Raw genomic sequence first — 22,576 nt, 5'->3', positions numbered from 1 at the left:
AAGAACATAAGATTCCATGGACATATCTGATGAGCACTTTATGCCCTGGTCATATAATTGGCAGGACAGCATGCCCATTGATCATTTATGGACTTTTTAATAAAATCAATGCTACTCCTACATCAGCTGTACATGTATTTTTTCATTAAAAGGTCATATTAAAAAGTCCTGAGACAGAAATCAATCATACAAATGAACAGCAAACATCATCCTATGGATACTCCTAAATTTATTTTTCAATTCCAATAAGTTAATTACAATTTTTTTTTTTGCAAATAACAATGTTCAATATTAAACACATATATTAATTTGACATACAACTGCACCAAACTTATTGTCAATGTTATGTTTGTTGGGATGAATTGAATCACAACTGAAGTCCAGCTTTCAGTTACACATTACTATCATGCTGTTCTATGAACTCTGTTAGTGTAGCATTGTCCACTGGGATTACAAGGTATTCAATTCCTTCAAAACCCTGCAAGTAATCAATATTTTTTCAATTTATTTAAAAGATCTAGAACTATATAGTAAAATATGTCTTTGTTTTATTATTTCAGCATTCCATTAAATATACTTTGTACTGAAGTTATGAACTGTTTGCATAGAGAGTTAAATTTAATATAAATAAAGAAATCAATATATTCTCTAGTTATATAATACAACTTAGGTTGGAACAGGTCATGCTTTATAAACTGCAAAACAGTTGGGAAAAAAAGAAAACTGTTTCAAACCATTTTTTTTTACATAAACATATAACTTGTATTCCTTATGATTTAATTTTGTATCAATATAAATTAAAAATTAACAAGAAATCTGTGAGCCAATACTCACTAGTAATACCCCCCGCTCTAATCTAAATAAACATTATCATGTTAATATAAACAAGTTCAATTACAGGTAGATGAACAGAAAAATATGAAGTTGACATCAGATTCATATCAAAATTAATCCCACCATATGGCATGCCTCAAGAAAGAGTGTACTAAAATTTCAAGCATCTACTATGAATAGTTAATGAGAAAACTGTGACAAAAATTTGTTATGTATGAAACAGACGCACAGACAAACAGGAAGTTGACATCTGATTTGCCACCATATGGCATGCCTCAGGGAAGATTGTGTAAAAATTTCAAGCATCTGCGATGAGTAGTTGCTGAGAAAACTGCGACAAAAACTTGTTTTGTATACAACGGACAGACACGAAGACAAACAGGAAGTTGACATCGGATTTGACGAAAAATGTATCCCACCGTATGGCATGCCTCAGAGAATATTGTGTTAAAATTTCAAGCTTAAACGATGAGTAGTTGCTGAGAAAACTGTGACAAAAATTTATTATGCATGAAACGGACAATCACACAGACACACAGGAAGTTGATATCGGATTTGACCAAAAAAGTATCCCACCATATGGCATGCTTCCGAGAAGATTATGTTAAAATTTCAAGCTTCTACGATGATTAGTTGCTGAGAAAACTGTGACGAAAACTTGTTATGTATGAAACAGACAGATGCACAGACAAACAGGAAGTTGACATCAGATTTGAACAAAAATGTATCCCACCATATGGCATGCCTCAGTAAAGATTGTGTTAAAATTTCAAGCTGCTATAATGAGTAGTTGCTGAGAAAACTGCAAGGAAAATTTGTTTCGGACAGACACACGGACACACAGACGGACGGACAGACAGACACACAAGGGTAAAACAGTATACCCCCTCTCCTTCGGAGCGGGGTATAATAATATAATTCTTTCATCGATATGTCTTCAAACTTCAAAGATATTTAATTGTAGTGTCAAGTGGATTGAATAATTTTAAACATAAGTGTAATTTATGCAGCACAAGTTTAAGTCCGTCCGTCCATCAGTCAGTCCATCCATCCGTCTGTCCCATGTCTGCCTGTCAGTCTGTCCTACTTGGTTTTTCGCACTTTTTTTTTGTAACACTTGCAGATATTGAGCTGAATTTTGGTATGTGAGTGTATCTTAATGAGTTACAGATCAAGTTTGAATGCTGTATTGCTTCATTGATTTCTGACAGAATTAGGGTATTTTTAATTTTTCATAATGGTTTAAGATCCAGGCCCCTGGATCATGAAACATCTTAAGCTTAAGTCAAAATCTTCACTTTATAATAAAATGTGGTACCTCAGGTCTAGCAGACCAAAATTGAAATATTTTTCAATATTGCTTTACAGAAGCATTGTTATCTGCAAATTTCTAAATTAATTCCTCAACCAATGACTATTTTATAGGCGATTGAAAATTTGACTTAAGTCTAAGTTTGTTTCATGACCCTGGGGCCGGGTTTGTGCTGCGCTAAATTCTGAAGGTCAACATGGTAAATATGAAGTAAAAAAAAAACGTTGAAAAAATGAGTTGAATTTTCGTCTTTATGTGGAATGTCTTTTAAGGTTAAAGGCATGCACAACCTTAAAATTTTAACATTAAGCAGTTTTACAGTGGTCATAACTTTTGCATATTATAAAATGACATTCTAGAGAAAAAGGGGAACCCAGTAGTGGACATGTATTGCTTATGCAATACTCTCAGAATGCTTGTTTTGTTGAATTTCATTATATGAAATATGTCAAGGCACATTGTGTTTTTGCATCGCTCTTTTATGACGTCACAATGAAAAGCTTTCACTCTCATTAATGCTCGTTTTACTGCTTCAAACAAAGCACATTAGCCAATCAAAATGTGTTTTACAAACCAATTGCATTAGAATTAAACTTTACAGACCTTCTTGGACTTGATCAGCTTATGATCTCTGAATTCTGTTAACTGAGCACGTAATGTTAAATCACTGTTCACGAGGAAAGCTTCTCTGCATCTTTGGTAAAGGTCTTGTAAGGACATACCTAAACAAAAATATAAAACAGTTTATAAAGTCTACGATGCGTGACTCTCTTTAGAAATTTATTTCTTTTCTCTCGTTTATCATTGTCAATTAATTTCTCAACATAGCATAGGAAAATATTTTTAATACTTAATACCTGTCATAAGAAATGCCCATTCCTTTGCAAGGAACAGCAGCAATTGGAATCAATATTTATCTTAATCAGTTTAAAATGCAGCTTGAAAATAAAAGAATTTTTCCTATGCTCCTATTTTCTAATCCAAATTGGGAATCAAAAAATCCCAACCAGTAAAAAAATCCAACCAGGATAAATTAAAGGGTAACTGACCTGCGATTGCAAGAAGCATTTACACATCCTACTGCTATTAATTTCAATTTTTTAATTAGGCTGCACAATAATATTGATATTCCGGTATATTGTGATTTGTTGACAAAAATATTGTGTTGCAATATTTCATGTACTGATAGAGTCGCAAATGCTTGGTCTTGGGATTTCTAAAGTAAAACAAGAAATTTTTAAAAGATGCCAGAAATCGTTCAAACATGAAATGTTCATGCAGAACAGAAAGGTTGAACATGTGTGGTCCCATTTTGTTGCAAAAGTGTTATGAAATCAACAAAAATTTTTTTTGTTCGATCATATTTTTCATACATGAATCCCCGGGATTATTAATTTGTGTTTCGAATTCTCATATACAATTGTTAAACTTTATTAAAGATTTAAAACTTTATTATCTATTTATTATTTAATTACAAGCCTCACTACAGGCAGAAAATCAAAAGGGTTAATAAAGGTTGAAATACTATTGAAAGGAACATCTTAAAAAAAAACACACACAACGCGAAGTACGAAACTTTTACATTAGTAGTGGCTGAATGCCCAACTACTACAGTGATAATTTTATAAGGAATTAAGTTACAAAAATGCATTAATTGACCATTATAACAAGAGCATGCTGACATGCCTCACAAACATATAAATCATTTTGACTATTTACACATGTCTATCTAACTAATTTATATTTTATTTATATTTCAGGGAAAATTTTAACTGAAATTATAGGTCAAGGATCTGTTTTGGTTTAACCACATGACCAGACTTAGTTGTATATACACTCTGTTTATAAATCAGGGACGTAGCAACAGGGGGGCCTGCCCCCCCCCCCACTTTTTTTCCCAACATTACCTTTACTATTGAAAATGTCCATTGAAAGGTTGGTTGCCCCCCCCCCCCCCCCACTTCTTACCAGAGTACAGTAATATGAAGGAAATAAAGTAATGTATGGAAGAAAAATTGGAAGTGAAAGGAAGTTGGCCTTCAAAAAAGTAGTACAGTAATATGAAGGAAATAAAGTAATGTATGGAAGAAAAATTGGAAGTGAAAGGAAGTTGGCCTTCAAAAAAGTAGTACAGTAATATGAAGGAAATAAAGTAATGTATGAAAGAAAAATTGGAAGTGAAAGGAAGTTGGCCTTCAAAAAAGTAGTACAGTAATATGAAGGAAATAAAGTAATGTATGGAAGAAAAATTGGAAGTTAAAGGAAGTTGGCCCTGAAAAAAGTTGGCCACTTAAACCCCACCCCCGGAAATAGGATTTTCGAATTTGGGTAATTTTTTTAATTTCCTTTTTTTTTTTTTTGCTTGTCAACTTTTACAAGTAAGCAAAAAAATTTTTTTTTCTATGCTTGCCCCCCCCACTTTCAAACACGATGCTACATGCCTGTAAATGGAAATTATTAAAACAAAAAAAAGACCATTTAAATTTTAATTAAAAATATTGCAACACATGTCCGATACTTAATTCCAAGCCAATGCCCAGTCCTATTTTTGAAGAAAATAAAATTGCTTACCTATATAGGTACCACTATCTTTGTTCTCCATCTGGTGTTTGGCCAGCAGTATAAAGATCTGTTTAGCATTAGTGGTTAAACTCTTCATTACGTGAGACATAGAACTGAGAGCGAGGGCACCTGTCTGTTGCACCAGAAGCGAGTTCTCGTAGGAAGTCTCGTCAGTGTATGGTAAGTATGTGGTGACATCGTACCACAGCCAGCAATATCGACTGCACTTTGTCTGGTCCCATACTGCCAAGATAAAATATGTAACTATCCATTAGCTAGCCATGCCAAAAACAGACTTATCTATCAATTCTGCCTTCAATGAACAAAAACACATTGTATAAAATATTAAGTTGTTAGTTCATTAAAAGGTTGAAAACTGGCATTCGCAAAAGATCAACCTGATATAAATTAATTTTTTTTTTTAAATGAATAATATTGACATGGAATGACATATACTGTATATACAAAATGTACTGCCTTGTGTAATAACGTGAAAATAAAGCTGTTGCAAATAAAAAGTTGATTTACAGTACATGTTTCCACAACTCCAACATATTAAAAGCAGAAACTGTACACTTACTAAGTGGAGCATTGATGTGGTCAATGGAAGCTATAATATGGAATCCTCTAATCTGGCTCAACAAACTTAGAATATTCTGAACTTTCTCCGGACGTAGCATTATCCCGTCAATATTATGTACAATGAGGAAGAAATCCCTGTAATCTTTGGAGGAAAAGTATACGACCTATTATTAGTTATATTGTTTTCACATGTATTGTACTATGGATTTACAGACTTCTGTGACAACATATGTCATATAAACTTATAACTATGGTATTCCTCTATCTAGAATTACCTTTTGTCTCAAACTGTGATTTAATGAAATCTACTTGATCCAGAGGACTTCTGTGGCTGCCCTCTACTTCTAGTATATCATCAATTATAGTATTCAAAATCTGAAACATGGTAATGCAAAAAATAAGAACTAACCTCAACAATTCTACCACGATTACTGCAAAGATCAAAGCAAAGCCGCGGACATTATTCTCCAATAGATCATGAACGTCATCAAAAAATTATCAGATCAGAAACACGTATCAAATCTGAACAATTCAAATGCATGTTTGGCTGTAGAATGAAATACTTGTTCAGACCGCATCATCGATGTGTCATCTTTAGCAGTATAAACACTGTAAATTGCATAAAGTTGCTGATGAATGTCGGTTTTTATAGCTAAGCGGGGCTATTCCACGGACCTCCCTACACATTAAACAACGTGATTTTAGCAGTGAAACAGGAACATGATTTTGTTATTGTATATTCATTATAACTGATCAATACACATTACGAACAAATTTGTAATTTAAGAAGGCTATTTTTAATGTAACGAAAGCTCAAATTGTCTGCATTCCATACACAGGTAAGCAGACAAACTTTACCTCTGGTTTTAAATGGAACAGCGTAATCGAGACATGGTGACCTAATTCGTTTCTCTATAGAGGAAACAATCAGCCGTATTTTAGCGATTGTAGTAGACATGGAAGAATAGAAATAAAGTCCTTCTTGTCATGAATGATGCAGAATAACCTCCTCGGTCTCGAAATGTTGTTTGAAATATAAAAGCCTCGGCTTTTATCTTTCAAACAACATTTCTCGACCTCGGAGGTTATTCTGCAACATTCACGAAAACGTGGACTTTATTTCTTAAATATAATTGAAGTAAAGCAAAGTCGCAAATTAAACAAGTGATCTGGAGGTGTACATCCTTATAGTTACAACATTTATGCAATTTTAGTTCAAATTGGGTTTGCAGTTACCCAGGAATGTGCTTGTCCTTAAAACTTCACTTGTCACTCGTCTGAACAAGAGGCCCATGGGCCACATCGCTCACCTGAAAAGCTTTGACCATGCTGTTCTTTACCAGATTTCCCCCTTGTATTACATATTGTGACCCTACCCTATCCCACTGATCATAATTTAGACAATTTAGACTCTACACTATCCAAGAAAGCTTCCACATAAGTTTCAGCTTTTCTGGCCCAGCGGTTCTTGAGAAGATTTTTCCTAATTAGAGATATATTTCTATGCAAAACTTTGATTCCCCATTGTGGCCCCGCCCAACCCCTTGGTCATGATTTGAACAATTTAGAATCTAAACTACTCAAGGATGCTTCCACATAAGTTTCAGCTTTTCTGGCCTAGTGGTTCTTGAAAAGAAGATTTTTTAATGACCCCACCCTATTGTTGTCTTTTCTTGATTATCACCCCTTGTGAAGGGACTTGGCCCCACAGGCACCTGACGTTACTTATTTTTCTATTAATAAAAAAAATATACCCTTACCTTATAATAAACCAAGGCTCCCAACGGCGCCATCTTAAATTTTTCAAGGTCTGCCACATCCACTTGTACTTTCGTCTGAAACTCCATCAAATAAATTCCCTGCAACCATATTCTTTCTGTGGCCAGTCTTTCGAGGTCTAAACTTACGGACACTGCAGCCAGAAGGGCGCATCACACTTGCAAATATTAAAAATCCCTCGTCAAACTTGATCTACTGCTTCAACAAGCCGAGAAATCGCCAAAGGGGGGCCAGAAGTTTACATCAATATGCTAATGGGAATTCCGTATTTGTCAGTTTTGTGGTGGATCTATAATCCACGTGTGTAAGCGGCGTGTTACAATTACCTTGAAAGTTTAATAAATATTTCGATCATTGAAATAAAAAAAAGTGCAAACTGGGAAAAATGAAACACTTCTTATAAATATGCCTGTAAAATATCTGTATTAATCTATACATATCGTTGCGTTCGAAACAATCTTGAATAAAAGAGAGGGGTGCTTGAAAAATAAAATCAAAAACAAATCAACTAGAGTTAATTGAATGGTTTTCAAAAAACAATAGACTGCAAACCATCCTGATCCAGTTATATATACATGTGTATATACATATATACCTGGCATATGCTTAATTGAAAAAGGGGAGGGGATACATGCACTGATAAAAAGATATGTAATGAAATCAATTAGCTTATGCAGTATGTATATGTATAATCTGTCACGTCACCAAGAAAAAAAATGTCGCCATGCCATTACTTTATTGCAATACATAAAATTGTAGATCTCAACACTCCTTGGAATAATTTTAGTGTGGACTCCCCCCCCCCCCCCCCACGTGCGTACATACTTTGAATAAACAAAGTCAATCTTCTCCACGGATATCGCTCAATCAGGGCATCAATCATGACGGTGTTATTAATTATATCTAGTGCATGTAAGTAGGGACTTACAACCGACTCAATATTTTGTCTCGAAAATGTTCATTGATCAGCTAGCATGATATCAGGCCGATCTTCGACATTTACAAAATATAATCGCTTTGATCAAGCTATATCTAAATTATTTTAGAAAGAAATGCAACAAATGTTCTTACATGTATATTACGTTGTATTATTGTCTGAACTGTTTTTGGAATAAGTAGTTTATAACTTTCGCTGGTTTAAAATATTTTTAAAAATAAATCGTATAAATATATCGACCAATCAAAAAAGGGCTTTCCTTAAGAAATTCAAGTCGTATGTAAACTTCCGGCCCCCCTTTGGCGATTTCTCGGATTGTTGAAGCAGTAGATCGAGTTTGACGAGGGATTTTTAATATTTGCAAGTGTGATGTGCCCTTCTGGCTGCAGTGTCCGTAAGTTTAGACCTCGAAAGACTGGCTACAGAAAGAATATGGTTGCAGGGAATTTATTTGACGGAGTTTCAGACGAAAGTACAAGTGGATGTGGCAGACCTTGAAAAATTCAAGATGGCGCCGTTGGGAGCCTTGGTTTATTATAAGGTGAGGGTATATTTTTTTTATTAAAAGAAAAATAAGTAAAGTCAGTTGCCTGTGCTTGGCCCTTCATTTTAACAATTTAAATTTCCCTTTACCCAAGGCTGCTTTGTACCAAGTTTGGTCAAAATTGGTTCTTATGGTTCTTGAGGAGTCGAAAATGTGAAAAGTTTACAGACGGACAGACAGACAGACAGCTAGACAGACGGACGACTGACAAAATGTGATCAGAATGTGCTCAGGTGAGCTAAAAATGGAGATCAGATTTAACATACAAAGCATGTCTGTTTAATAGTGTGCTTATCTTGATGCATCAATATGTTTGGTCAAAGAAAGTTTTATAGACATGTGGAAATCAACCTGCTCTAAAAACTTTCCCTGAGAATGTGGGTCAAATCCAGCATTCATGTCAATTCTGATAGTCTGCATCCAAAGATACATGTACAACAACCATTCAAAATTAGTGCATCCAAAGATGCAACAATCATTCAAACTTAGTCCACATCGGGTTTGAAGTTACACTGGAATGAGCCTTCTTCAAAATCTTAACCTGGTCATTCATCCAGAAAATGTAGGTCAGATACATCATCTGGAGTATTTATCCCTTAATGCATCATTCATTCAAGTTTGATCTTGGGGAGACCATGAAGTTACGCTGGTCCAACCCTTTACCCCTTGGTCATAATTTGTTCAAACTTTGAATCTACACTTTACAAAGAAGCTTTCACTAAGTTTTTTTAACATATGTAAAAAGGTTTACAGATGGACAGACAGCTAAACAGATGCTGGAGGTAATTTTATCAGAAAAAGCTCATAGTGATACACATGTATAATTATTATTAGTGTAAATTAATGATTCCATAGTGTATTTTTGATAAGAGAATATCAGTATATAAAATTACAAATCCATACATATTATTATAACAGTAACTTGATCCGAAGGGTCGTATCACATCGAGTTGACAGGCGCGGATCATCAGATCTAACAGACATGAAGCGTCGAGTTTGATCTGATGATCCGTGCCAGTCAACAAGATGTGCTACGGCTCTTCGGATCAAGTTACTGTTATAATGATAAATTTATTATATACCCTCTCATAACTACCTAAATAGAGCAAAATAACACTTTAGAGATCAATTGTATAATATTTATCAATAAAACAAAGCATAATTACAAGGGACTTTTTAACGCGCGAGAAAAATAACGTCATGTTTCTGCATACTACATCATCAGTTTCAGAGAGTGGTGATATGGATTCAGAAAACCACAGTGTGGTGATCCAGAAAGTCGGATCACGACGTCACATGATAGCGTTAAATCAACAGTAAAATTGAGTGATACACAGTAGGTATATAATAAATGTGCTGATCGAGTCACCTGAATGCTCAACAAACTACCATGTTACATCATTAGGAAAGTAATGTATGTTTGAACCTCACAGACAATGATAAATACAAATCCCTACTGGGTATTGCAGTTACATATGAAATTAACACTTACATGTTTAATGGTCAGACTTGGAAAATACCCATTAACAACAATATGATCTACATCTTTTAGTTCAGATCTTCTGAAGTCTTCAATCAAAGTTCTCTTGGAGCCCAGACCATGTAACAATATATTGTATCCATTGCTGCAAAGAGAAAACACCAGTAAGGCTTTTTATAAAGAAAGAATGAAAGAAAAAGAACCTGCACACATTTTCTGAGGATTTTATATTCTAAGGTAATGTACCTTATTTTTTTAATTTTTGCACAAACATTTAACAAATATATACTTTAAACATAGGTAATCAGAGATTACAGAGCTCACCTCAACGAATGTTGTCTTTAAGTAAGGCAAAGTCACACAATTAACAAACAAAAAGTGTACATTCCAAAAATGAAAATATTTAAGCAATTTTGATCTGATACTTTGAAATAGACCTACATAAAAAAAATTAAACTATTAGTTCTTCTTCATGAAAAGGTAATTAAAATCCAGCATCTGAAGCAAATTTGAGAGTTTTCATCTCTTGATGCAACATTTGTGAAAGTTTGGTTTATACAATGTTATATAAGCCTTATACTTTTTTGGTAATAGATCTGCACCCATAACTTTTACCTGGTCCATTATCTGAAAAATGTATGTCAAATTCAGCATCCGAAGCAAGTCCATTAGTGTGCATCCAAAGATAAATCGTCCATGCAAGTTTGCTCATTATAGGGTTCATAGTTAATTGGAAATGAAACCTGCATCAAAAACTAACATTTTCACTCATCCACAAAATGTAGGTCAGATTCAGCATCCAAAGCAAGCCTGGTAGTATGCATCCTTAGATGTATCATCCATGCAAGTTTGGTCATTAAAGAACTCATAGATACTTGGAAATGAATCATGCACCAAAAACTTTAACCTGTTCACTCAACCGGAAAACGTAGGTCAGATTCAGCATCCGAAGCAAGCCTGGTAGTATGTATCCTTAGATGTATCATCCATGCAAGTTTGGTCAACATAGGGCTTATAGTTACTTGGAAATGAAACCTGCACCAAAAACTTTAACCTGTTCACTCAACTGGAAAATGTAGATCAGATTCAGCATCCGAAGCAAGCCTGGTAGTATGCATCCTTAGATGTATCATCCATGCAAGTTTGGTCAACATAGGACTTATAGTTACTTGGAAATGAAACCTGCGCCAAAAACTTTAACCAGTTCACTCAACCGGAAAATGTAGGACAGATTCAGCATCCGAATCAAGCCTGGTAGTATGCATCCTTAGACTTATCATCCATGCAAGTTTGGTCAACATAGGACTTATAGTTACTTGGAAATGAAACCTGCACCAAAAACTTTAACCTGTTCACTCAACTGGAAAACGTAGGTCAGATTCAGCATCCGAAGCAAGCCTGGTAGTATGCATCCTTAGATGTATCATCCATGCAAGTTTGGTCAACATAGGGCTTATAGTTAATTGGAAATGAAACCTGCACCAAAAACTTTAACCTGTTCACTCAACCGGAAAATGTAGGTCAGATTCAGCATCTGAAGCAAGCCTGGTAGTATGCATCCTTAGATGTATCATCCATGCAAGTTTGGTCAACATAGGACTTATAGTTACCTGGAAATGAAACCAAATACTTTAAGCTGTTTACTCATCTGGAAGATGTAGGTCAGATTCAGCATCCAATGCAAGTCTGGTAGTATGCATTCTTAGATGTATCATCCATGCAAGTTTGCTCAACATAGGGCTTATAGTTACTTGGAAATTAAACCTGCACCAAAAACTTTAACCTGTTCACTCAACTGGAAAATGTAGGTCAGATTCAGCATCCAAAGCAAGCCTGGTAGTATGCATCCTTAGATGTATCATCCATGCAAGTTTGCTCAACATAGGGCTTATAGTTACTTGGAAATGAAACCTGCACCAAAAACTTTAACCTGTTCACTCAACTGGAAAATGTAGGTCAGATACAGCATCCGAAGCAAGCCTGGCAGTATGCATCCTTAGATGTATCATGTATCATCCATGCAAGTTTGGTCAACATAGGTCTTATAGTTACTTGGAAATGAAACCTGCACCAAAAACTTTAACCTGTTCACTCAACCGGAAAATGTAGGTCAGATTCAGCATCCGAAGCAAGCCCGGTAGTGTGCATCCTTAGATGTATCATCCATGCAAGTTTGGTCAACATAGGGCTTATAGTTCCTTGGAAATGAGACCTACACCAAAAACTGCACCAAAAATGTTAACCTGCTCCAAAAACATTAACCTGGTCATTTTTTTTGCTGAAATTGCAGCATCTGAAACTTTGACTGGTACAATGAAACACACTTAAAGCATCTTCCATGCATGTCTAATCAATATAGGACATAGAAGTTCTTAAAAAGAAAACTGCTCCAAAAAACTTAACCTTAACCTGGGACGCCGACGCCAACGCCGACACCGACGCCGAGGGTATTACATAAGCTCGCCCAACTTCGTTGAGGTGAGCTAAAAAATTTCATGCTTACCAGTAATCTTAATAAAATACATGTATAAAAGAGTTTGATGGTTCAATAATCACCTAAACAATATCCGAATACCATGTCAAAAAAGTAGAATCCATGCACATAATTGGAAGATACACTTCTTAAAAAAAGATAAACCTCTATTCATAATATGAATAAATGTTACCGTATAAGTAGAATTTTTAGCGAGGATTTAATTTTGGCATTATTAGCTAGGATGCTGATATCGCTAAAATTGATTGCGTATTATTTGTAATAGCTTCTTTAGTTAACATTTTAAAATTGCTAAGATTACTTCTCGCTAAAAATAAAATATCAGATTTTAGGTAGAAATTGCTAAATTTGCGTCTCGCCAAAATTTCTACTTCTACGGTATTTAAAATGGCTCCCACAGGTGACTGCTTAAAGTTTGATTGTATTTAGCTCAACTTCTGGTTGGATAACTCAGACTTGAAAACTTAACAAAACTTTTTTTTAAAAATTGATGTAAAATTGAAAGTCTACTTGCCACATGTGAAACATCCACCTGGAGAAAAGCTCTCTGTGTTCCTCATACATTTGTTTACATTCACTGCTGTGCTTGCTTGGGATCCTTTTCAGAAGTTCGTTCAGCGAGTCCTGGTCCATCTTTGTTGACCCCAGCTTTGCTAGAGTTCTGTCCGATGTTACCATTGACATCCCCCCTTGTGAATGCAAGTCAAAGTATTCTTCTACCATATGAGGCTGTTTTTGAAAATAAGGATTTGCACGATATCATTTCTGTATAAAGGATGATACAGGTAACTCTCGATACCTCGAAGTCCGTGGGACCAAGGGAAAACTTCGAGAGTTCAAGAGTTCGAGTTTTCAAGAGTCCGGAATTTTCCGGGTTTGTTTGACAGGTTTTAAAATTAGTCTTACCAGGTGTAATGATTTTCATGCAGTGCTAACTTTTTACACGTGGTTTTTATAAAACAATGATATATTTTCGTATTTTAGTTAATATTTATTAAAATGAGTAAAGCAAAAAATGTACATCGTCAGTTCATATTTATTTATGCATTCTTTATAATTACGGACATCATATTGGAAACATAAGATTAATTATAAATCAATTATAACCGTACAGTATAAGTGTCACCTGAATAAACATCCCGTATCACGAGACCCGTGTCTTCTGCCAGGGGCCATTAAATGTCCAGGTAAAGTTGCTCATTATGTAACTTTGTATACACATAGCCACTACGAGGTATCGAGGGTAAATTTCAATAGAATATTCATAGCAAGACTGCATTTTGACTTCGACGGATCAAGGGTTTCGAGAGATCAAGAGTTCGAAAAATCAAGAGTAAATTTGCTTAGTTATATAGGGGAAAAAATTTGGGACCGGAGACTCACTTAGAGCGATCAAGAAAGGGCATTTAGATCTGCAACAGCAAAGACAATGAATTTGAATATCCTACGGTTTTCTTTCTTATGACTTCAACTGAATTGCCACACTTACAAAAAATTGTAATGTCTGACAGAGAAATTACCCATCTTATGGTAGATGCAAGATCCTAGATGAATTAAGAAAGGGCAGATATACATTTTTAAATGTGAATTTCAAGTGAAAAGAACGACTTGTGAAATTTACACACTTCCATCACATGAATTTCATTTACATCATATGTATCTTCTCTTATTTGAAATTTACACTACAGCATTCATACACAAGTCTGACCTTTGTATGCATATAAATTTGCACTTCATGATTTTGAGTAACGTTGCAGGCATATTAATGTATAATTGAAGGTACTCTATAAATGTAATTTCTTGGTATACATGTAGTTCTGAGTTTAATGGCCAATGAATACAAAATGTAGGTTGTGATAAATCTTTCACCATATCAGCTGCCTCCTGAATCTTTCTTCGTGACCTCGGGGTGGTAGGAGGGACTTTGGTTGTTTCTGTGTCACTTTCCCCCTCCCCACTGTCAGTATCACTCGAGTCCCAGTCCACATCAATATCATCACAGATATCTATAAATAGACCATAATATCAGTCAAGTATAATGTACCCTTCAATCAACTAAATGTTTCATTTTTTTAAAATGATTTACTATGAACAATTACAGTTTACTTTTTAAACAAGAGGCCCATGGGCCACATCGCTCACCTGAGAAGCTTTGACCATTCCCAGGGCTCTCGATTCTCTATAATTGGGGCCGATATTCGGCCCCATTCCCAACGTGAAAAAGGTACCTTTTTTTCCCAAATTTAAGGGTAAAAATTCCCAATTTATTGATTGCTTCAAATTCATTACTGTAACAAAAAAGCATATCTTTGACAGTCGTAAAAGTACTGTTAAGATATGAAGGAAAGACGTTCGTGTTATGAACTGGTAGTTTGTTTATATGCTGGAACCAGTTTAGAATAAAATCGAAAGTCGTCTGTAGTAAAGTTCATTCACAACATGTCGCAGAATGTGAAGATCTATGATGTCAGGGCTCGAAATTAATGGAAAATACTCTTTGAATGAGAAATTAAATAAAAAATTGCGAGTTAAAAGCGACCTGTGTTCGCCACCTTTTGTCAGAAAAAAAGGTCTTGTAAAAAATTCAGATTACCAAGACTGAACGAGAAGCACTTGGCCTACAGGTATTTTATTCACTATTTTGCTATTAGATTCCCTAACAATTAAAAATAAATAGGTACCATGCTCCTACAGTTTATAAATCCCCATAATCTTATCCATTTTGCAGCGCTACCTGTCTTATAATTTACTTCCAAAAACGATCGTTTTTTTTTAATCCGAATTTCCTCCACTCCTTTCTTTATGGTAAATACAATCAGATACAATGTAACGTTAGATATTCCATTAAATTATTTACCATCTCTAAAACAACTTGAGTAAGAAAATTATGTAATTTTCCAAAAAATGTATCCCCAGTGTATTTAATGATTTAATTTCAAATTTATAAAGATGATTTTTTTTTTTTATTAAACAACTGATTTACTCTGTATATTCAGATTTCATCTGTAATAAAACGGCCTAAATGCTTCCAAGAGGTTAATTATTATTATTTTTTAAAATAGATTAATTAAATCTTGTATGAATCACTATAAGGAAAAAAAATGCTTGGAAAAGTTCAAAATTACAATTTGATAGTAAAAATAAATCTGCTGATATTTACTACAGTGGTCAGAAAGTTAAGTTTGATCCCTGCAGTACTGTTGTCAGTGTAGAAAAAATATTTCTACTAAGAGCAAGACAATGATGTAAGTTTAAATTATGACTGGTAAAAATTTCCCAATTTTTATAAAAACGTTGCTTTTTTCCCAATTTCAATGGCCCCGGCCCCAATACCAAAAATGGGTGTGAGAGCCCTGATTCCGTTCTTTATCAGATTTCCCCTTGTAATACATATTGTGACCCCACCCTACCCAACTGATCATAATTTAAACAAATTGAAATCTACACTACCATAGGATGCTTTGATTCAACATTGTAAAAATTTGATTCCCCATTGTGGCCCCGCCCTACCCCAGGGGTCATTATTAGAACAATTTAGAATCTACACTATACCAGGATGCTTCCATATAAGTTTCAGCTTTTGAGGCCCAGTGGTTCTTCAGAAGAAGATTTTCAAAGATTTTTCCTATATATTACTACGTAAATCTTTGATTCTCCATTGTGGCCCTGCCCAACCCCCGGGGGTCATGATTTGAATAATTCAGGATATACACTACCCCAGGATGTTTCCACGTAAGTTTCAGCTTTTCTGGCCCAGTGGTTCTTGAGAAGATTTTTAAAGATTTTTCCTATATATTTTATGTAAAACTTTGATTCTCCATTGTGGCCCCGCCCTACCCCCGGGGGTCATGATTTTAATAATTTAGAATCTACACTACCCCAGGATGCTTCCACATAAGTTTCAGCTTTTCTGACACAGTGGTTCTTGAGAAGAAGATTTTTTAATGACCCCATCCTACTTTTGTCGTTTCTTGATTATCTCCCCTTGTGAGGGGACTTAGCCCTCCATTTTAACAATTTAAATTCCCCTTTACCCAAGGATGCTTTGTAGCAAGTTTGGTCAAAATTGGCCAAGTGGTTCTTCAGAAGAAGTCGAAAATGTGAAAAGACAGACGGACGGGCGGACGGACGATGGACAAAATATGATCAGAAAAGCTCACTTGAGCCTTCAGCTCAGGTGAGCTAAAAATTGGAAGCTTTTATTTTCCAAAGATTTAGATTTCAAAATTCAAATAAATCATTCATACTGTAAATATTTTACAAGCAAAATTTAAAATATGAACTGTCCAATAAATCCATAGATTTAACAATAAAAATGTATTAAAGCAATGGATGTGTATATATACCTTCGGCAAATCAATTCTAATATTTTGGGTTAATTGCATATTAAAGTTTAAATTGTGATGCAAAGGTGTCTCACTGAATGTGCTTGAACCTAAAACACACATTTTTAAAGAATATCATTTGAATGCCACTTCTGTTTGTTTAAAAAAGTTCAATAATACAATCCCCTTTTGAGAACTATGGATCATATGTCTTGGTCACACTGTCCATTAAAATGGTACTAAAGACACGTGATACACCCACTTATGGTGACTTGATCATTCCCAAAAAACCAGAATGTTATGTTATAGCTAAGTCTCTATGAGATCACTTAAAAACAGTAGGAGCTACATGTAGAAGCAATTCAAAAGATTTGTAAAGTTTTTTTTACAATTTTACAATCATGGCAACAAGACTGATGCATAGAGTGTATCTGTATACCACATACAATTTACATGTAGCACAGCAGAGCTCTAAGTGGCAACTAATTTCATAAGATATGTCACCTAGAAATTTGGATTGGCTGTTTCTTTCAGGTACAGTAGCATTCCAACAAAAGAAATATTCAAATCACTCCATCAATTTCAACTATATTTTGAATATCCACCACAGTGGCAACAAGAGGCCCAAGGGCCTTGAATCGCTCTTCTGATAAATTGTACAATCTATCACTTCTATTAGAAGCCTCCAACTCTATTAGTATCATAAGACCCAAAACGCATCAACTTACAAAGTTTGATAATATTTAGCCAGTTAAGACTGAAGATATTATAATATAATTGTAAAATACCATAAGTAGGTCACAGTGACCAACCTTTTGATTGAAAATATTCCAAAGTAGGTCACCATGACCTACTTTTTGGTCAACATTCTCTGAAAACCCAAGATGCATCATCTGACAAAGTTTGAAGATTCTAAGCCAATTAGTACCAAAGATAATTGAATATAGCCACCAAATGTCAAAAGTAGGTCACGGTGACCTACTTTTTGGTCAACGTTATCCAAAAACCCAAGATTCCTAAGCTGACAAAATTTGATGATTCTAAGCCGATAAGTACCTGAGATATTCAAAAGTAGGTCACCGTGACCTACTTCTTGTTGGACATTCAATGAAACTGTAAGATGCCTCAACTGACAAAGCTTGATAATTCCGAGCCAGTAAGTACCAGATATAATTAAATATAGCCATAAAATGTCAAAAGTAGGTCACAGTGACCTACTTTATGGTCCACATTCTCCGAAAACCCAAGATGTCTAAACTGACAAAGTTTGATGATTCTAAGCTAATACGTACCTGAGATATTCAAAAGTAGGTCACTGTGACCTACTTTTTGGTCGACATTCTCCGAAAACCCAAGATGCCTCAACTGACAAAGTTGGATGACTCTTAGCCAATAAGTGGCTGAGATACTTAAATAGCCATAAAATGTCAAAAGTAGGTCACTGTGACCTACTTTTTGGTCATCACTCTCCGAAAACCCAAGATGCATCAACTCACAAAGTTTGATGATTCTAAGCCAATAAGTACCAGAGATACTTAAATAAAGCCATAAAATGTCAAAAGTAGGTCACTGTGACCTACTTTTTGGTCCTCACTCTCCGAAAACCAAATATGCATCGACTCACAAAGTTTGATGATTCTAAGCCAATAAATACCTAAGATACTTTAATATAGCCATATAATGTCGAAAGTAGGTCATCATGACCTACATTTTGGTCGAATTTTCCAAAGACCCAAGATGCATCTACTGCCCAAGTTTGATGATCGTAGTCTGAAGGTAATCAAAATATGCGTTTGAAACAATTTGAAAACAAATGTCGGCAAAAGTCAAAAAGTAGGTCACAGTGACGTACTTTTTCATGAATATGTTTTAAGGTCCCAAGATGCATCAAAGTACAAGATTTGATGATTCTAAACCTCACAGTGTCTGAAATAATGGGATTTAATGTTTTTAAAAAGATAAGTCATAAAGTTCGAAAAGTAGGTCATGGTGACCTACTTTTAAGTTGACATTGTTTGAGGACCCAAGATACATCAACTGACAAAGTTTGATGATCATGGGCCTTAAAGTGTCCAAAATATGCCTTCAAATCAATTTGAAAACAAATCCCCGCAAAATTTAAAAAGTAGGTCACCATGACCTACTTTTGAATCAACATGATTTGAAGTCGTAAGATGCATCAACTTACAAGATTTGATGGTCTTAGTCATTATAATAAGCAAAATATACACGTTTTTATTAATTGTAAATTTAGGTCAACTTTGAAGTGACCTTGAGACCACGCCCTTTGCCCCAGGGTAATTCCCCGTTCAAATTTTAATCTTCAACATATCCTGATTCTTGTATGTAAGTTTGGTGAAAATCTGCCTGGTGGTTATGGAGAAGAAGATTTTTTAGCAACCAGTACTTTTGGTTTTGTTTTCCTGATTATCTCCCCTTGTTTAAGGGTCCCAACCCTTATTTTAGTATAAATGGTAGCCCTTGGGCCAAGGATACCCTGTGACAAATTTGGTACTGATTGGCCAAGGGGTTCTTGAGTTATGGCCCATATTCTAAAAAGTTTACGCACACCGCACAAATGGCCATAGCATTAGCTCTTTGAGCCTTTGGCTCAGAAGAGCTAATAAAACTTAATCCTTTCATTTCTGGATAGCTGGTCTTGAGTTTGATTAAAATTGAACGTATCATATACACGTATTGATTATTCTGATCAGAGAAGCTGATTAGAGGATTTTATATATAGGAATACAGTAAAACTCGTTTAGTACGAACACAGATATAGCAAAGTTTTTCTGGGTCCCCGGCAAAATTATTAACAATTCTTTGTAAAATTTTACAGTTATAACGAACTTGGATATAGCGAATTTACGGATACAGCGAACTGAATTTGAGTCCCATAGAGGTTAAAAATAATGAAATTTACATCTTTTATAACGAATTTCTAAAAATCTCCAAATTAGATATATTGAACTGACTTTATATTTAGTAAGAATTTGCCAGTGAAATTTAATTAATAATAAAAACCTTAGTTAGCCAAGGTATGTTTTGTAATAATTGATTCCCTACGATATTCTATGGTAATACTTATAGGAAAGCGTGATTATTGCGAATTCGCTACATATACCCGTACTTATACAAATTCGTTATATGGATATAACGAATTATGGATATAGTGAATTAAATTCATAGGTCCCCAGGACTTCGCTATAACCAAGTTTTACTGCACTCCATCTTCAAGTATTATTGTATAACATACAGTGATTCATTTTGAAAATTGATTGAATGAGTACAGTGTTCCCATCTGTCAGAAAGCAATGAGTCAGAACTCAAAATCAATGGGTCAGAATTTAAAAAGAACTAAGAATGTGATATCAAGCACATTTTTATTTTTTTTTTCAATTACCGTATTTGGCGGAATATAATAAGCACTTTTTTCCTAAAATAAATTTCTGTGAGAAAAGGGGTGCGTATTTTAAAATTTTGATATGTTTTTCTTTCAGGTGAAACATGGCTATCATACGTACATACCGTAGTACTACCTAGAGACATATGCAATTTCTTTTGTTTATCGCCATATTTCAAACTTTGGAAGTTATTGTTGGGAAGTATACTTGTTAAAAATGTCACTTTCACAACCTTTAGATACTAAAATGACATGAAAAAGCAAGTTAAAATCAATTTGAGCTGCATGTTTATCGTCTCCTTGTAGACCGTCATTACCAATGTTATTTTTAGACGCTCACACATTCCTTTGCCACATGCTTCCATAATCGTAGTACACATGTACCTTATCTGCCCGACAAAGTAATCTTTTTTTTTTTAATGAAATACAATAAAATAAAAAAATATTTTAGGTTTTAAATAACTCAGTGAAAATTCACTGCAAATAAACACCCCTCTACAAGTCCCAATGAAAGGAAACCAATGCTGTGAACCCCTCCAGGCAAGTAATTGTTTACCGACTCCAAAGCAATGTTTTTACAGTTAGAGCACTGATTATTTACTGTCCTGTTAATTGCTTTGATTATTTTCTTTGTTAAAAATCGGGTCGGTTTATGACCTTTTGTATGTGTGAGTGTGAGTTGATTACGACACATTAAACAATTAAACACCTGTTAAATGTAGGCCTTATTTTACCTTATCTTATACTTATCAGTCTCTTGTTTAAATGATTGATAGTTGACAAATGAAAAATGAAGTATGTTAAAACTTATGGCAGTTGTTCCGAAAAATAGAATGAACGATAAAAATAGAAACTGGAAACTTCGATTCTATTTTATCCGGGTCATCACTTATGCGTATTCGGAAAGCACTGGACAAAAACCAACGGGTATTTAATGAATGTAATGCGTAAATAACGCAATACGCTGGGCAAAATGAATCACTGAACATACACTTACATTCGGCTCTTTTCCGGAGCTTAAATGGTGTTGTAGCCTCTGGTTTCCTCCCTTTCTTCTTAACTTGTAATCCCTTTGTAGGAGTTCCTTCCCCTGTAAAAATACGAGTAATTATCACTTGTAGGGACTGTACCCAGAAATATAACTTTGTGAACAATAATTCATAACCAATTCTTCATTCAAATTGGTGAAAAAAATCCTAAAGGAGTTACCAGAAGTATAAATTTGTGAAAAATAAATCAAAACTAATTCTTCATTCAAATTAGTGAAAAAAATCCGAAAGTAGTTAAAATTAAAAAAAAAAATCTGCGAGATATTGTAAAACGGGTCTCCAACCTTTTTGTGGAGTCCTACTTTCAGATCCCTTCCTGCTGCTCTTCAGAATGGACTTTGGAGTCTTTGGTGTTCTTGCCTCAGATGCTTAACAAAGATTTGTGAATGTAAGTAATTTGTAAAATGCACAGTACAGTCAAACCTTATTATATCAAAATTATCAGGCAAATTTAACTTCAAGATGTCCAAGGATTTTACATATAGCTTAGAAATACGAAATTATTGGTGCAATACATAGTATCTACATTTTGGTAGTAGGTCTGTTCACTCTATCTACTATTTGCAAGAGTCTGCATGTAAGCTTAGGGTCTGTAAATGTGCACTATGATTCTCATTCCCCCTGTACTCTGTTTCCCATATATCCCTTTTGCCCTATTTTAAATACTATAGATAAATATATAGGGTTTTCATATTAAATGTATGTTTTGAAAATGCTTTAAGAAATTGAGATATTATTCATTTTAATTGGATGAGCAGCCTCTTAGCAATGGGTTAATTTTTAAGAATCTTTTATTCTCAACATAATACAAAGATAATAATACAGTGTATAACATAACTTATTATAAATTAACCAGTAAGTATCACATTGATTACTTATGAGTAATTATATTTCTTTATAATAATGAACATTCACATAAAATCGAATAAATTATAACTAAAGCAGAAAATTCAATAAAATCAAACACAATTACAAAACTTACGACTTCATATGAAGAGCAACAGACTTTCAGTGATCAAGTTTTAGAGCAAATGGACTTTGGGCAAAAGAGAATCATGTTGAATTTGTGTTAGAGCAAACAAACATGTACATTCCTACATAATATGAGCATACATGTACCTTTTTGTGCCATACTTCCTGACTTTTTTGGAGTTTTAAACTGAAACACATCACTCCCAGCAACCTGATTTTCCTCTTCATTATCCCCAAACACTTGAAATGATAAAAACAATTTGATATGCAGATACAAATGCAGTGTTTACATTTTATTCAATT

General features: G+C 34.5%; 1 protein-coding gene across 1 annotated transcript; it reads right to left on the bottom strand.

Moving 5' to 3' along the window:
• Positions 1-306: 306 nt before the first annotated feature.
• LOC134252178 (origin recognition complex subunit 2-like) lies at positions 307-22,517 on the bottom strand (the record flags this gene model as incomplete). The annotated part of the gene is made up of 11 exons (XM_062734612.1): positions 307-478; positions 2,750-2,868; positions 4,718-4,951; positions 5,289-5,432; positions 5,566-5,665; positions 10,043-10,175; positions 13,039-13,253; positions 14,394-14,530; positions 21,250-21,342; positions 21,586-21,669; positions 22,421-22,517. Coding segments are annotated over 11 exons (1,443 nt in total), but the record flags the coding sequence as incomplete, so codon positions are not given.
• Positions 22,518-22,576: the final 59 nt, after the last annotated feature.

Source organism: Saccostrea cucullata, unplaced genomic scaffold, assembly GCF_032062105.1.
Source record: "Saccostrea cucullata isolate Sc308-1 unplaced genomic scaffold, CSIRO_AGI_Scuc_v1 ctg1890, whole genome shotgun sequence".
NCBI lineage: Eukaryota > Metazoa > Mollusca > Bivalvia > Ostreida > Ostreidae > Saccostrea > Saccostrea cuccullata.
This window is presented reverse-complemented; position numbering and strand designations above follow the sequence as displayed.